Source organism: Diorhabda sublineata, chromosome 8, assembly GCF_026230105.1.
Source record: "Diorhabda sublineata isolate icDioSubl1.1 chromosome 8, icDioSubl1.1, whole genome shotgun sequence".
In the NCBI taxonomy this organism is placed as follows: domain Eukaryota; kingdom Metazoa; phylum Arthropoda; class Insecta; order Coleoptera; family Chrysomelidae; genus Diorhabda; species Diorhabda sublineata.
Window position 1 is genome coordinate 8,280,795 of NC_079481.1, and position 18,599 is coordinate 8,299,393.

Here is an 18,599-nt window from a genome sequence, read left to right on the forward strand (position 1 = left end):
TTTGTAACATACCATTCGGCGTGTTTTTTAGAAGATAAGGCTGGGATTTATCTATGGAAATCCAGGATGGTTGCAGCCCTCAACTGGATTCCCAGATATTGGAGTTGAGGTTGAGTTTGTTGTCTGGTGACTGGATCTTTGGTGGCTGAAACTCTCAACTTGGCAGCTGTATAATTGCGAAAAAAAATTGAGAATGGAAACAGGTATATAGGAAGTTACGGAAGGAACGAGTGGAAAGAACTGGAATTTTTTTGAGCACAATGATAACAAAAAGCAAGAAAAAGCTTACCAGCGAGTGTAGATAGATAGATTTGTGACTAAGAATCGTTTCGGTTTTGGTTCCACGTTTTGCAGCAATTTCTATCATCACAGCACTTAATTTTGATCCATTGTTTTCCATCCATCCATTGTAAATGGAAATATCTTCGCCAAATTTTGAAATTCACCTCGTAAAAACTTTTTTATATTGGAGATTCATTAGAATGTTGCAACTGACCGGTTGAGAATGCTGTTGACAACCTCCATCACTAATATTCCTTGGCTGACCTTTTTTTCTATTAAGAATGAGTTATTCAAACTCGTTGACTGATTTTTGTTTGTGTTGTATGTTTTTTTTACATCGAAGCTGAAGGTTTTTGTTACGCGGTCTGATTTTATAGTTGTCGGCACGTAATTCTTTTCACGGGTCAAATAATTCTGATACGTTAAATCGTGACTTCGGAACGTTGTTCTTTTCTGGAAAACAACGATTTTCCATCGATACGATATGAAAATGTGAGGAGTTTATTGCGTTTTTAATAAGAGTTTTATATTTTTATTGCAGACGTATAAATACCTACCATATCGCAGTTTGTTTGCTATTTCATATTCGAAAGATCAAACGTATTCGTGAACAAATCACTTCTTTGATCTTCTACAGAATAGCCAGATTTGAAAAAAAAAAAAACTTCTAATAAACTAATGCTTGTAATTCGGCACAGTACAGTATGAATAGTATAACAAAACGTACTTTTTTCGAGCTCCCTTTGAGATTTTCGTCAAAAGGTTTTTGCTGACACGTATGTACATCAAAACCAGATTGAAAACGCTCTCTTTACAAGGATAGTGCTGATTTCTCCATAGAGATTATTTCAAAGAAACAACTTAAAAGGCGTTAATATAGTGCGGTGCGGAGTTTTCTTTAAAATTTAACTAAAAATGAAAAACTAGTCGGCGCTGCGCATGACGTGCGATTTTACTAGAGCGCCTCAATAAACTTTCAGTTTTCGTATTTCAGTTCGACGCTCGACGACGCTCACGCCGGTTCTATTTAGACGCTTGATCTGGCAGACGGAAAAACACGTGACAAGCGATTTTTTTTTCGATATATTGCCAAATATCGTTTGGTATTCGAAGTGAAATTTTGATACGAGGGAGTGTCAAAATTTTGTGTCGATTTCGTTATAGGATGTTTCGATTCAAAAAGTGTTATGTGAGTGCATTTCCTTTATATACTATGAAGCTGGACAGGTCTCTAAATATCACAATTTTCATTATTTTGATTGGTAAGTGATCCATGAAAAAATTACTATCAAACTCGTGATAAAAATTGATTATAATATTATATAATAAAAATAATCATTTATCTCTTCTGATATATTTGTAAATCATTTATTCCTGATTTCGATTTGATTTAATTTATTCAAATTTTGTTGTTATCACATTATTTATCATCAGTTTCACTTTACATCTCCGTATTTGCTTACTAGAAATTTCATCATATGGATACAAATTTCATCTCATTATTCCAAGCAATAACTGGAAATGACATAATTATAAAAATATATAAGCAAGGAAAAGTCATGGGCGTGGAAAATATGCAGAAATTATCTCAACAGACAAGTCTCTAGGAATCACTGGTTTTTATTTTTTTTAAAGACTAAGATGGTGAAATTCAAACGAATGGAATTACAAAAATTAGCATACTTATGCCATATATTGTATGATTAACTATTTCAATGAAAATTTGTATATTCAACGAAGTGAGAATAGAATAAAAGAACAAAGGAAACTCGAAGCCGTTTGAAAACACGACAGAAAATCGATTCAACTTTTTTTTTGTGAGAATGTTTCATTATAATCGAGTTTCATATTTCTAATATTCCATTATTTCAGTACTATAAACATGTTTTGGAATCATTATCCCTCAAAAGGGGCGTTATTGTTAGTACAAATACATAATAGCGTCAATAAAGATCTCAAAAATTGATCATTTATTATTTAAAAACAGAAAGTAATATTGTTTATAACATATCTATGATACCATTGTAAAAAATTCTGTTTTCTGTATGTTTTTATGTTAATAATTGAAATTGTTGTGAATTATATATTGATAAATAGATAGTTTCCATACTTTTTGAATTGTAGAGAATATTTTTTATCAAACTATGTACAAAAAATGATTTTCCTTCCACGTCTAAACCTCCTATTTCGGAAACTTTCTCTTTGAACCAAAGAAATCCAATTACTCCAACAATTTTATAACAACTATCCGTTCCTATACACGGATTTAGATTCGACAGGATTTTCTCAAAGAACAAATATATTCAATACTTGAAAATATTTAATATTTTAATTTCCTAACAATGATGGACAGTGTACTATTATAACATTTATCTGAGACACTACAATCAATTTCTGCAGTACATTTAACAACTAAAAACTTCTATTTTGAGAAAACACTTTTTCATTTTCATTTTCCACGATAAAAGTGAGCTATACCAGTTGATTGTGATAAAATGATAAAAAAAAACTGAGCTGATACCAAGATACATTCTAAACATCAAAATTTTATTGAAAATTGAGTGAGGAATAAAAAAGTGTCATTTCCTAGATCTTCCTGGATATTCCCAAGAGGATTTGGTTAGTTATTCAGTCAAGAAAATGAACTTATTTTTCATTGATTTATTATTTATTTCCCAAGCTAAACCAAGATATTACTAGAAGCAAATTTTTTCAAAAACAATTAAATGGATGATTAAAAAACTCGTTTAATGATATAATATACGAAGATGGTTCCAAAAGTACCTGACCCATTAAAGGAAACACAAAAATTCACTTCAATGAGTCCATTTTATAATAAGAATCGCGAAGCTCCTCAAAATAATCATTTTTTCACATCACCTGTCCATTGTTGAAAAATCTTTTAACAACCGAGGCATTTTTTCAAGTTTGGAAACAGATAATTATCTGAGGGTGCTAAATCTGGCGAATAGATTGTATGGGGTAGCAATTCAAAACTAATTTTGGTCGTTGGAATAACGGAAACAACACTTATTCTTAGTTTAGATAGTAAATGAAAATTATCACACGCGCATCCCAAAAATTCGACGCCATGGAATGGTTTTTGCCTTCTTTGAAACCAATTTTTTCCATGTTTACAAACGTGGAGTCTTCAAACCCGAAACATATGCTGTGTAGATTGTACACTTTCTAATACAGTCGTAGTTTTCAAACAAATACCGACATTTCTAGGTAAGTCAGGTACTTACACACAAGATATTGTTTAATATTTGTTTGATAACAAATAATCATTAAGCAGAGGTGACATCTAATAAATCATTTGTTCATTATTGTTTGCGTAGGTGTCATTATTTTCTAGAAATGCAATCGATATCCATTAAATTCAATTTGGAGGTTGTTATGGTCTCTTTGTAGGTCACTTCCTATTAGTGGTTGTGGTTACACTAATAAATAATAATTCTCTATTGATCTTTGATATCGCATAGCAGGATAAAATAATTAAACGGAATTTCAATGGTTGAAATGAAATGTAATTGGTGGCGTAAGAGACTTTCCAAGTGATCATTTCCAGGGACAATTTTAACAATTATTCAAAACATCACATCATTGTGTTATCAACGAGGGATGAAGTTTAAATTCAATAAAATACCTCTCAGCTTGTAACGCGTCTATGAATTGAAAAGAGCATTTTCGTAGCACGTTATTACATGTTGATATATGACTGCCACCATCGTTACTTCCTAATGAGGATGATTGAGTAAAAGGGTCCCAACCACGCGTTCTTCTTGTAAATTGGACAAAGGGATACAAAATACCTTCGTTATTTTCACCTTTATTCTCAGATTTTTTTGTTATGAACATTAATGTATGACGCCACACGATAATATTTTTTTTACTTGTTCATTTTCTTTTTTAGAATAGTAGAATTTACTTACATTCAATGAGAACTCGCCTTTTTAGGGATTATCTGAGATAGGTTTTACTGTAAAAAGGATTCTGTTGATGAATTTTGATAAAAGAATGATCTTTGAAGTTTGATAATCAACAACCGCCATGATGCACATAATCGAAAAAATACTGAGTATATTAACTGAAAATTTGGACATTAAAAAGCTGATTATCCCAAATATTGAGATGTTTGTCTTATATTCATAGTTCTAGATTTTTCGTATTACAGTTTACTGAAATATTTTGATATCTGTTATGATAGTCCTTGTATAATGTATTATCCTATCAGGATAATCATTTTTTCTTGTAATAGTTCTTGCTTTTCATTTGAATATATATTATTTCCATAATATGTTATTAGGAACTTTTCCATTCGTTTCTTAATAGAAATGGAACTTATTATGACACTCATTTGTATGGGTTCCAAGTAACGAGCATATCAGAAATCGAAATCGCGTAGTGGATTATCCAGAATATCAATTACATGCCTGTTTGACTTTCTATTCTTGGATTTCGCACCCTAAAACGAAACCCTAATCATATTTCTGGAAATATAAATGCGGAATGAGATTAAATGTTAAAATATAATGGAAGGTACGTGTTTGATGAGATTTGATTGGAAATTATAAGTATGTCGTTTGTTCTCGAACGTTTTGCGAATGGTGAATCCATAATTATTGTAAAATTATCATCAACCAATTTAATAAACTATCTAACAACTTGGGAGTATCTAAAAATTCGGATTCTGTAATAAGAAACTAGTTATATAAGATTTTTTATGATATACATCAACTTTGAAGCTTTTTAAAACTAATTGAGTGAAATTTTGAGTTTTAAAATGTTTTTAAATATGCATAGATAACTAGTGAATCTTTCGAATTCTTTTAAAACATCAACAGGGGTCAAGAAAGAGAGAAATAATCCTGAGAATTTACAGCTAAGGAAGAATGTATTAACTTAAGTGGAAACAATCTACCAAAATCAACTTCAATAGAAACCTGAAGATGCTACATAGAGGACGAAATCTCTACCCATATTCTCTTCAAGTAACTATATAACTTCAGAGGATTACTCCTATAAATGTTGTCTATTGCTTTATATTTTGTGTCATAATCTTGATTTATTTTATGTCTTATTTCTGGTCTTCAGGTTTTTCTATACTAAATCTTCCAACTTTTTGTTCGGCCTCTTCTTGTGCGGATTTTACACACATTTTCGTCTCTTGTTCTCGGTTGTATTTCTATTTCATTAATTCTCCTTTCCATCTCTTCTTATAACTCTTGGATATTCCTCATCTACACTTTGAATTTTGTCTTTTTGGTTTTTTGTTAAGGTCCAGCTTTCCAATCCAAATTTTGATTGTTATTTTTTTCATACACATATTCTATTGAGTGAATAGTAGTTTTTAGGATAAAATCGTAGTCATCTTAAATCAGGAATTTATGAGAAGACCATTCGTAGGAATTTTTCCATATATTCCTTAGTTCTCATTTGAAAATTTATGGTACATATGCTTTTTATTCGAAACTAACAATCGAAACATGTTCACATCAATATTCCCTATTGGAAAAGTATTTATTTGTATCAATAACAAATATTCTCATGTAAACGCATAGAAATTCAACCTTTTTCAATAACTATAAATAACATTTTAAAAAGTCGTCCGAGATGGAAGAAGAACATCCAATTTTCTCACAATCATGTCCCCGAGAGAATATAATACCTTGGGGGTGGAATAGAAATTCTCAAAAAATAAAAAAAATTAGACGTAGAAAAAGACACCATATTAGTTTTCATCTTTTCGCTGAATGTACGGCTGTGGTTTGGCGAAACTACAAAGTGTTACAAGATTGCGAACGTGACAAGGAAGAACAAAGAAGGTTTAAGATGTGGTAGCCACATGGTGATTTTTATTATTTCGCGACTATTGTCTACAATGACATTTTATTAATTTCAGCACCTAATAACCCGACCTTATTAAAAGCTATAAATCGACAAAATTAATTAAAGATATACAGCTAGGAATGTTTGTTGGTTCTATTTTATATAATTCCATTTTACAAATATTTGTACTTGCGTTTTATTGGCCTCCATTAAATTTCTTTAGACGCGCCCACCAAATTTTCCAAAGTCCTCCACCATATTTTCAAATTCTCATGTATAGATTTCGATTGGAATATATTTAAATATTTAACTGATGATTTTATATATGCTAATTCTACTTTCGCGATTCTAAGTGATTTTTTCAAGCTTTAGGAAACATAATTATGACAATTGAGCATGAAATGTCGATCTGATTCATTTTAGCAATGTGATTTTCCAATAATTTGTTCATATCTACTTTTTGTTATGTTATCAGTAGTTTGGTTGGACGTTTATATTTAAAATTTGACCGATTTTGTATTACAACTTCCGTATGATATAAAAATTATTGACTCCTACATCCTTATAAGCTCAATTAAGATGTCTTAGTAAATTGGTGATGTTCAGTAAATCCTATTTGAAAACGTTTCGCTATAATTAAATTTTGTGAATATTTGTTTTAAACGTAGTACTGTAAATTGAATAAAACACAAGTTTGTGTTACCACGAGGCATGTATGTACATCATTCCACGGTAATATACAATTTTGTTTTATACTCTATAATTTAATTTGCTTTAATTGTTATTAGGAACATCTAACTTACACAAAGGTAATCTCAATATCACTGCATAACTTCAAATACCAAGAACGTTGTCCATAACGTCGAAATTTCTAGTGTCCTATATCAGTTGAAACTTGGAAATGGTTTAATTCTCCTATATTACCTTGCTCTCAAATTAACAGGAATCCAAACTACGCGAATTTTGACTTACATATGTTATGAATTTGATAACAGAACTGTAAACTTTTAACTGTGCTGTATCTTTGTTGATTTGAAGATTTGAATTTAAAGTTTAAAATTTAATATATTATCGTCCTAAAATCATTTTTCAATAGGATATCTAATAAATATTATCTATCGGTGATCGATATCACGATTTCATTTGCAATTTAACACATTATTTTTGGGTAACTGTGTATTCTACATATTGGGAACCTGAATTATTTAAGAAAACAGAAAAGAGGAAAATGTTTACATACGAATAGAGCTATTCGAAATTCCGACGAGTCTAGGAAACGAAGCTCTAGAATCCTTTCCTCTAAAATCTTGATGATTACCCTAGAACTTCTTTCTATTATATTACGTCGGGACCAATCATGAACCTTGTCTCTTCCTGGCACTTCCAGGCTACTAATTCCAAATATTCTCGATGAAGCATTACCTTGATAGCTTGAAAGCAACTATCTCTTTCATTTGTACCTTACGATAGCAGTCTAAGAAAGTGTTGGATTCGCTTAGTGGTGAATAGAACAATCTTGGTTTACTGAATTATCAATTGACCTCACAAAGAAAACATCGTATTGGCATCCAGGACTGCAGAATTCCATCGTATTTTCTGCCAGGACCGAATCTCAAGCTGCTCTTGAAGTGATCTTCTTATTTCTTCCTAATTGTCGAATACCAGGATAAGTAATCAGAGTAATAGCCATACACAGGTCCCTCGAGAAGTGATTTTAATTGCGTAGGTTGCATCCACCACTTCTGTTATTGCTTGAGTAACTTTTCGTAAAGCATAAAGGTCTGTGTCACTGAAGAAATTGTGTAACTGATTCAATGTTATTTTAAATTGATGAAATATTGCTTTTTAATTTACGAATCATTCGCTTGATTTAACGTTCTTGAGGGGCATTGCAATTAATAATAAATCGAAGCCTTAATTATCTTTCAGGCACTTGAAATATTATTTTAAGAGCGTTGGAAAGGAATGGAGTCTTTGTTGTTTAAATAATATTTGCTCGGTTTTATTGAAGAAATTTCCTTTTGTTGTGGTAATGGCAACAGGGATTCTCGACATCCCTAAATATTAACCTGGGTATATTTCGTATTTGATGTGGTATTTTTGATGTTTCACCCTTTTTAATCAAAGTATTCCTTAGAAATGTAAATGAATGTTGCGGGTTGTTTATGAAATCTGAAACTCTTGCGGGTTATTATAAACACGTCTCTAGCAGTTGTTTCTTTTTGCGTATAAAATAATTTATTGTTTTCTACGTGCTAGAAAAATAATTGTTTCCTTATTATTATTATCTAATATTCATTCAAAAATTGGTGGTTTAGGTCCTAATCAGAAGAGATCCAGATGAGAAGACAAGAAATTTATTTTCAAAGACATACTATATCCTAAATGTTTGTATTATGGAATATTTGTAATTTTCTGCTTTATTGTTTCCTACAAAATTTTGACCAATATTCAAAAAACATTTTTCCAAATATTCTGTTTTTAATTTTTGCTTGGCTGAGTTTAAGAAATTTCTCTTCCAGTTATAAGAATCTAGTGCCATTTTTAGGCATAGTTTCCATAAAACTTTTCATTATCCGAGCTTTAAATGCAACGGTGGGGAAAGTATGTCATCAGGATTCATATTTTTTCATGTAAGGACTATTTAGTTGGATTGCAGCCCAAACAAAAGAGCAATGACTTCAAAATATCCACAAATTTTCCAAACATGTTCAATTTTTCCGTAAGTCATATTAAAATCGTGGGCAACCGACATTGAAAAACATTTTTTTCCGCTAGTTTTATAAATAGTCGATCAACAGTACCACTGACTTGGATAATATCAAAAATTCAAAAATTTCCTCACTACAGAAATGTTATAACAATAGACCAAATCATCTGCTTTGAAAAAGTGATGTTTCATTTTAAAGTAAATTCCAGTCGTTTAATCTAGACCCTAAAAGCTCAGTTAAAGTTTATAACTTGGATCACTCAGGACTAAAAACAGAATCCTGACTTTGTGCTTGATTTGGAAACTTTGGCACAAGCAGTTCGGCACTATGTAGGATTGGTCTGTGGACCAAGACAAGTTTGGGTACTGGAGAGTGTGTTTGAACTTGGTTGTGATGATTTGTTTATATTGATGGCGTACAGGAGGAAAAAAAATAGTCTGAATAGCACTTTTCAATTAAAGACGTTAATTCACGACGCTGAGATATAGAAGTTAATTCTCTACACACTTATCAAAAACTGTCAGGGTTTTTAGAACAGTTTCGTGACATATTTATAATGCTATAAACGTAACTTAGTTAGATGCAATCGCCTAAATTGAGTTATTCAAACAAAAACAGGTAAATTAGTTCAGGAACGAGTATATAGCTGTCATGAAAATCCTGGATGTGACTGAAACGAAATATTTTTTTTTCTAATGAGGATACTTCAAAATAAATGAAAATAATCACAAGGTTTGTGTGACAAAAACAGTGTAATCATTCCTCGTATGTTACGATGATTTGAAATTTCATCAAAATTTGATTTTCATATATATAACTAATTTGAAATTTCTGAAGAGGAGAGAAAAGAAAAAAGAGACGGTAGTAACAGCGAAAAGCTTTTATATTTGTCTCATTTTTCATTAAAATTTTGTTCCAAAACTATTTTAATATGATGCCATTCAAATTTTCAATTATATTTTCGTAGTATAGTATAATTAGAGCATATTTGGGTATACTAATTATAGGTTTATAAATAGAGCGAAGCAAAACACAAATAAAGTAATTCAAGATTGTTGTTTTTATAGTCCTTCAAAGACTATTCGTTGATCATTAAAGCTTCAGAGAGTGTATTTTGAAGGTCTTAAAAGTTTTTTGGAGTGCTAGGTTTTATTCGTTCATTAACAGAATCGTGAGGAAAAGTTTGTTAAACATATACCAATTTTTATAATAAATTATGATTAAAAATTGAATGCAGTTTCCATTTTTTGTTTATTTAATAGTATATCACGTTTGAAATTTAACAACTTCTATTCTACGTCCTTTGATTGATGTAGAATTGATACTAGTTTAATTAATTATCTCTACAATTATCTGTTTTCCCAAAAATCAGTTAAATACTCTTGGAAAATGTGTGAGGGATGATTATAATTACTACAAGGATTATTGAAATTACAACAGTAAACGATGGAATTTTTTGTTGTATCGTAAAATTAGCCACGGTCGTTTTAACAATATAATATACACGTGAGTCCAATAATTCAACGTACAATCGTGTCATAACTGTCAAAATAAATAACCATCTATACCAGAAATTGATGTATATTACCAATAATCGAACAGCTAATAAAATGTGAGATAGTCTTAATCCTTATTTATTATAGGATTTCGTAGTAATACATTAAAATATCATGAAAAAGGGGAAACGACAAGGAAGTCTTCAACATTTGTCATAATCTAGCTTTTTCCGTTCGAAAATCCATATTGATTACTTACTGTTCTCATACGTTGATGAAAAATGAGCTCGTAAATACGTTGGGTTGGATAATATTTCACTATTTATTTCGAGTCGATTTATGAAGCCTAGTAAAATATACACATCAATGCCAGATATAGTTTTCTATCGGATACGGAACAGCGACAATCAGTAAATAATCTGAAATTGTTGAAAAAGGGCTTATAGAGGATGGTTCCAGAAGTACTTGACCTGACCTAGTTGCCTCAAAAATGTCAATGTATACACCAAATGTTTCAAGTTTGAAGACGCTACATCTCAAACGCTTCAAGTTTTTTGATCATTTGAGCTTTCAAGGTCCAAGTTTCCAACAGTACTGACCACACATAACATTCCATGTATCCTATTCTGACGTGGAGGCTTACATTTCTATTTGCAAACATTGAGAAGTACTTGACGAATGCTTGGAAGGTACTAGCACAACTAATATAAAAACTGAACTAGATTCTACTTTGGTTTAAACTGGTTCTTCGTTATCAACAGTGAAATATTGGATGGCAGAGTTTAAGCGAGGCCGTACGTCTCAGTGGTCGACCAAATGAGATCAGGAATTGAAAAATCCATAAAACAGTACTGAATTATCGTTGACTCAAAGGGTATGAACTACCAGACATAGTAGACATTTCAAAAATTGCAATTTATTGTATATTAACTGGAATATAAGGCTTGACAAGATGGGTGCTGCGTTCGCACACAATGGAACACAAACAGCGTTGTGAAGATGTTTTCATAGAATGTTTGGTAATGTTCCACAGAAATGGATTATCCCAAATATTGAGATGTTTTCTTATGTCCACAATATCACCGTTATAAGGTAATGGCTATATAAAGTAAATAGAGTTGAAGGTTTTTCCAAAATTTTTGGTGTTTTCTATGTTGGGTCAGATACTTTCGGAACCATTCTAGTATCTCAAACAAGAAAATTGTTATTATACCTTTCAAAGAAACTAATATTCAATGTATTTAAGTCTAAAGTCAATATCATCAACTGAGTATGTGGATATATCGTTAAAAACAGTTTTAGTTTGTATTGTAGTTTCTATCTACAATAATAATATTGATGTTATATTTGTATTGGAAAAAAATTAGGTCAAACGTATCATAATCAACGGTTTTTTAATGTTTTTCAGTTACTGCCTGTATCATAAGTTTCGTTCGTATCGTGTATAGGCAGGACACAATAAATCAGACTCTGTGAAATTCTCGATGGACCCTCTCCAGTCGAGTCGTATTACTTATCCTCGTGGGACAGTCTCTGGTCTCCGGTCTACGTCACATCCGTCCGGTATAACTCAATTTAGAGGTCCAGATGTCGATTACACCTAAGCCATACCATGGGAATGTCTATTTTCTCTCTTTTTATCGATAAAAGAATAAAAACAAAGATACATAAGAAATATTTTCGATTATTTCGTAGACTTTCAGTACAATTTGCTAAAATCAGTTGATAATATTGTTTTGATTCGATTATTATAACAATTTTTAAACATTCTTTCCTAAATCTAAATTATTTATTCACACATTCAAATAAAAACTGATGAAATGTGCAACCAAAGATGTGATATTACAGATGATTAAAAATTTTCGTTTTAATCGTAACCGTATTGTTTGGAAATAATTTTCCCAACCTCATAATTCAACCGTTAAATCACTGTAATTTATTTTATTTACTTCCTACACATTTAAATCAATAATAAATTGATAATTTTAGAGAATCTAGTTGAATGCGTCCAATGCAGTTCAACCTGAACATGTGATTGTTATTTTTTTTTATTTGAAATAATTTAACATGTTAATAATAAATTTAAATGAACTCTGGTTCAAATATATGCATAACGTAGAGGAAATGAATCAGTGTTCTATTAATATTAATCAAATTTCCAAATAAACGTAAATCATAGAGGTTTATTGATAAATGAATCTATTGTGATAGCTGAGGTACATATGTATAAAAATTGAAATTCAAATCTATTTTTGAAACTAGTTTTTTAACGAAACAGAACTAAAATGAAGATAATTTATCGAGTAAACCATATAATAGAGGTCTGAAGAGTGAAAAAATTGAAGCACTTCATACTTGATGAATTCCGTTTGTTTTAAACACTAAGTACTTGTGAAAAAAAATATTAAGAGTCTTTAGGGCTTAGAAATTACGTAACAAATATACACTAAAGAATTTGTTAGGTAAACCAGCTGCACTTGGGTCATAAGATATTTAAAGATTTATTAACATTAAGTACTCACAGTTCAAAACAAAATTCTATATCATCTCAATAGGAATATTAATATTTTTTAACATGTTGTTCGGCGAGGCTGTTTTTATTTTGATTTTATCACAGAGACAAACATCCTAGTTCACTATCAAATATACCGTCAATCAAAAATCCTTCCAAATGAGCACTTTTTGTCTTTTTAGTGATATTCGATATTTTATTGTCAAACAACCACTTTTTTGAACGATAAACCAAATTGGAAACAAGTTTTTCATTCGACGGAAAGAGATATAAATATTTATCCTCTTATTTCCCAATGATTGGCATTTTTAAAATCTGAATAAAAGATCGTGATTGCCATAGGCATGCGTATATCGAAATTTATGATACCCAATAAAAGACCCACGCAAAATCGAATGATATCACTTAGAAACCAGCGTTTTACGAAGTTTTTTCATAGAAAAGGATTCGAATAATGATAATAATAACCGAGTGATAGTACCATCGAAGAAGTCCCGAGAAAGCACAAACTACAAATGCAGTAGGCTTTCACTTCATTCTTCATTATTATCTATTACTTTTTACGATCGTTCCTAGATATTTGAATCACTTGTCTCTGATCTAATATTGCGATTTTACATCTTCTCGGTTCTCTAGATATTGTAAAAGATTTAGTTTTCTTCAGGGATATTTGCATGTTAAAAGCTTTCGCTATTTGTTCAAACCTATTTTTATTTATTTGTTTCCAATCCGGTATCATCTTCCAGTTTGCTTCACCTCGTTTATAATCTCATCCAGGGAGATATGTGACATCCAGGATGTGAGATGGGTGAGAAATCGTCGAAGGGAATGGAGAGTCCACGTGGACAGAATGTTAGATGACAGGTTGGCAAAGATTTCAAAAAAAAAAGAAAAATCGAAATGATCCGGACCACCTACAAGATAATATGAAAGCTGGTCTTCATTATCCCAGCTGCCGCTAGGCAACCATTGATGCAAATGCAGGACTAAGTCCAACGTACGATGAAGAATAAGAAAAAGAAGAGGAATTATACAATACATATTATAATGAGGTTAGATCTTGATTCTTCTGTATTTTTTCTATATCCTAGAATTTGCTTCTATAATTTGCACATCGTCGATTAATTTCACTTGGGGTATAATTGTTTCTTTGTACTATCAAAGAATGAATTTTTTAAGGAAATTGCTTCATGTTTGGTTTCCTAGTATCCTGTATACGTATAAGTTATGAATTTATATTTTTTAGTCTCTATTTTAAATTTATTGACCTTCTTCACTCCTTATTTTCTTAGTTAGTTGCTAGCCCCACTAGGCTTTCATTAAAACACTGTTTTTTGTTATTTTTCATCATCGTTTATGTGTTTTGCTCACCATAAAGTTGTTTAATTATGTAGTAGATTTTTGTTAAATTACGTTTGTGTAGATATACGTTTTAATTTAAAAAAAACGTCTTCTATACATATATTTGTTAAAAAATGATTTTTATAGATTAAATGATATTTTTGAAGCTTCAATATCCTTTGTTTTTTCATTAATGTGCTGCTATTTCAATCGCACATAATTCCATCAGTTCGTTTCCCGTGTTTTGAATATGCGATTTGTTTTATATTTATTTAAACCACAATACGTTTTTGTTTTGTATTTTTTTGTATAAATACACAATTTGTGACATATGAACTATAATATGGATAAATCAATCAATCAAATTGCCTCTCCAATGAACAAATAAAACGTTTTCAGTGGCATTCACGAATATTAAGCTTGTGGTAGAATATTTTCCAATACAAGAAAAAAAACTATGAAAAATTTTTGATTTCAATAAATTTCCAATTATTCTTATAAAAAATTAAATATTCTTTTTCTCGATTATTAATAATTCTAATATTTCATTTTGTTTATTTTACAGTTTTATAATATATCTAACAGTCATTTGAACTTCCCTTAAAAACCTGTATAGTAATATTGGAACGAACCTATAATAAATCATTTTTGACAACTATTTTGACATTTCAAATGCAGCCCAAACAATAATTCAATTTAATAATGAACAAAGTAAATAAAGATAGAATAATAAATTTCGCCAGTCAGGCATTCGAAATAACGAAGATGGTTTTAATAATTACAGCGAATACAGCCATCAAAATGGTCGTTGTAGGTAAAGATGAAATCGTTAAGCAATACGTCGATTATCAGAAGACTCATCCAAAAGTTCAACAAATTATATCCGGGGCAACTGCTAAAGTTAAAAGTAAAATAGAAGACGTCAAGAAGGGAGAAACTAAAGTCCAACCACCACCTCAACCTCCAGCTCCAGCTCCAGCTCCAACTCCAGCTCAGGATCAACCTAAAACGAAGTAATTTTGTTCTCACTGTAATAAAAGGCAATATATGTTGATCAAAACTTATATGTTTTTCAAAACGTGAAATTTTTTTTCGATTTTCAACACCAGATGGTTCATATATCTTCGTGCATCTCCCTAAATTCCTAGCTGATTCCATAGGACTAGACTCCAAAGAAATGAATCCTGATAATTTGACATTCTGAGCATCTTCAGGTGAACCTAGAGTTCATTAGCATAGCGATGTTTCTTCTATGCTCTAAGTTTCTGGACAACTCTGTATCATCTACAAGTCGAATTGCTTTTTTTGATATATTTCGAGCATCCTCGGTTATTGAGGGTGGTAATCTGTTGATGTCTACGGATTTGGGTGTGAAATTAATTTATTGGGGCGGTTGATCTCAACGACGATACCCTCGGCGAAGCTCTAGATCGGGTTAGCTCAACCGGTGACAAGATATATCCTTGTGGTACACCTTGAACCTTTCTGAGGTATGACCATCGATGTATCGGTAGTAGTATAATTAGAAGCAGAAATTTAGTGAATATTTTCAAAAATCAAACAATAATTTAGTTAAATTTATTCAAAGACACGGTTTAATATTTTTGTTAGAGTATAGTACATATTATAAAACATGTAGCTACGAAATTGTTCACCAAAACAATGGAGGCATTTAATGCATACCGAATGTGATAATCTAAGAGTTTATTTTAGATTCCTACTATGTAGGAATGTCTTAGAGGAGGTTTGTTGTCAATGAGACCCTCTTTAGAACAATGGAATTAATTCACGGCATTTCTCTGTAATTCCACTATAGCATACAAGGTGTTACAACTATTTGATTTATTTCAAACATGAAAATTAAGAGGCATGGATATCTTTTTATATACGACAAAAGTTGGTTTTAGAAAGAAGATGATTTTCTGGTAGAATGTCTTGTTTGATTCTTATAAAGGACTCGTTCTTTTGTGAAATTTCTTTTTCGCATTTTATTAAAGGATGTTTTTCACTTTCAAGCTGTTGTTAAATTTAACAACGTCGACCTTGAAAAAAGCCAGAAAGCTTTCACGCTTTTCGCTTCTTTCGATTTATTTTATTTGATTTCAAGTGTTAATTCATATCTTATCTTTATTTTCTTATGTTGTTTCTTCTACGAATAAGTTAAAAGTTAAAGAATGGATTTTTTTCATAATTCCGCAGTAATTAGCGATATCTTCATCATAATTTTATTTATTATAGTCTTTTGTATAATAACAAGCAAGAAAAGTGGAAGACTGGCAATTTAACAGTAAATCCTTTTATCTGAATCTGACAGCGACGTGGTGTTCTCAAATCTTACTAGTTCGCAATTTAAAGAGGGTTATTAAAATGTGCCAGTCAAAAACAAACTGGAATAAGATATAAAGGAAATATCATTTAACTGAAGTGACGTTAACATCGAGATGATATCGAGCTTAAAATATATCAACTCGTCAGAGATGCTTAAATTTTTGATGATCTTTAGAAGATTCTTTCAGAATATAGAAAATAAAGCAAAATTGCGGAGAGGTATGAAGAAATATTCTATAAGAATCAAGCTGCTGTAACAAGTTGAGTTTATGAGCTTGGAATTACTAAAAACGTTGGTGGATCCAAACAATCTTCTTAGATAAAATGAGGTTTCAATATTTGCTCGTTGCTTAACCCAATAAAATTTGGTCTCGATTTTGTCTTACTTGAGATCAGCAACAATGTGATGATTCTATTAAAACAACAGATTATCCTGACTAAATTTCACTATTATAAAACTCTAGGAGGTATTTTGAAATATTTTTATTGACTCTGTGCTTAGCAATGAAACCAATAAAAAATTAGTTAAATGAATGGGGATTGAAAGAAAAGAAAGAACTACTCACCGAGTAATTTTCGGTAACGAAAAAATATTTTAGAAGACTTGGAATACGAATCGAAACAAAATCTACTTCAGTCAGTCCATTTTAACAGGATTAAAACACGCAAAATTAGTTTAAAATTTTCATACGAAACATTATAAGCTTTCAGACATTTTCTCATCAATAATTTTATTCTTGTGTAAAAAATTATTTTCTTGTTTGATTTTTGCTAAGAGCGTGTTTTCAATTCATTCAATTAGAAATGGAAAGTTACTTAGTAGAGCGATTATTTTTCTTTCTTGAGTGCTTTCTACTAAAGGTAAGATTAATTCCATTCGAATTTTCAGGAATATTGTTTCCTATTTTATATATACACCGAGTTTCTTTCCTAATGGATATTGATTTTGTTCGACGAGTCTGACAAATCAGTTCAAATCACAGAATGTCAAAAGATCATTCGGGCATCTACAGAAAATTACACCCATAAAATTAGAAGAGTAGGTAGATATTTCATCGATGGAGTTTTCACATTCGTATGATGATTTTTGTATCAAGATTCCGTATTATTCTCAGTAATGGAAAACGTGTTTTATTAAAAAAAAAGATACTCACATTTTTGAATTGATTAGAAAATGGTTTCATTTGAGACTCTAATTTAGAAAGGATTTGATGGAATTAAAAATGCTGTTTACCTAACAATAATTGAAATTTCTTCTTTATTAACCTCATCTGTTCGTTTACCATCATCATACCCATGTATCGCTTTGTTTGAAGAATCACTTCATTGGTAGTTCTCATAGATGAATTGGTCAAATCTTTTAGGGCTTTTCCATCCAACGTTTTTCAACATCTAGAAAAGCGATTGATGTATTTAAATCACATATTTTGGAGGTACCTTAATCGGAATGGGAGTTGTGGCATTTGGTTCCAACGTATGCAAAAATGTCAAGTACAAGTTTACTGATAATCAAACTAAAAACGGGATTCATTTGAATGGAGAAGATTTCTACTTGGTTAAATCAGTTTTTTCTATAACTGAACGTCTTCCAATACAAAGTTTTTTATAGTACGAATCATCTTCCAGATCTGCATTGTATAGTGGTGAACAAAGCTGATACAGGCATGTTAAAAATTCAATTGGTAAGTGGGTTTATCTTCATCGGTAGGATTCGTTTCAAATAATAAAGATTAAGTAATCCACATAATTCAATTTATAATTGGAATAATGCATACGAGCGTCAATAAAGTTCAATAGATTAAGTACCTATTGGAAAGATTTTTTCCGAATATTTCAATTGAACGGAATTTAATGTACCATAATTAAAGGTTTAGTTTCGAATAAAACGTTTTAAATCGATATATAAGTACAGGAAATTACATGTTATCATTATTATAATAACGGTAACATTATTTTATGTAAGTATAAAGGAAATTATGTGTTACCATTGAAATACCGATTTTCTACGAAACTAGTTAAAAAGAGAACTAAAATAAATGATTAAATGATTGTTTTATCGGTGAATAGTGTCATTCGAAGTTTTTATATAAATTTTTT

General features: G+C 30.7%; 1 protein-coding gene across 2 annotated transcripts in view; it reads left to right on the forward strand.

Annotated features, from left to right (window-relative positions):
• Positions 1 to 1,274: 1,274 nt before the first annotated feature.
• The window catches only part of LOC130447969 (butyrophilin subfamily 2 member A2-like), a 189,980-nt gene continuing 172,655 nt past the window's right edge, over positions 1,275 to 18,599 (forward strand). For both annotated transcript variants that reach the window (XR_008910291.1, XM_056785054.1), the window contains exon 1: positions 1,275 to 1,544. Coding sequence is in view for 1 of the 2 variants with exons in the window: in XM_056785054.1 (XP_056641032.1) it covers positions 1,448 to 1,544 (97 nt within the window). In the remaining variant the exon portion in view is untranslated. The remainder of the gene's footprint in view (positions 1,545 to 18,599) is intronic.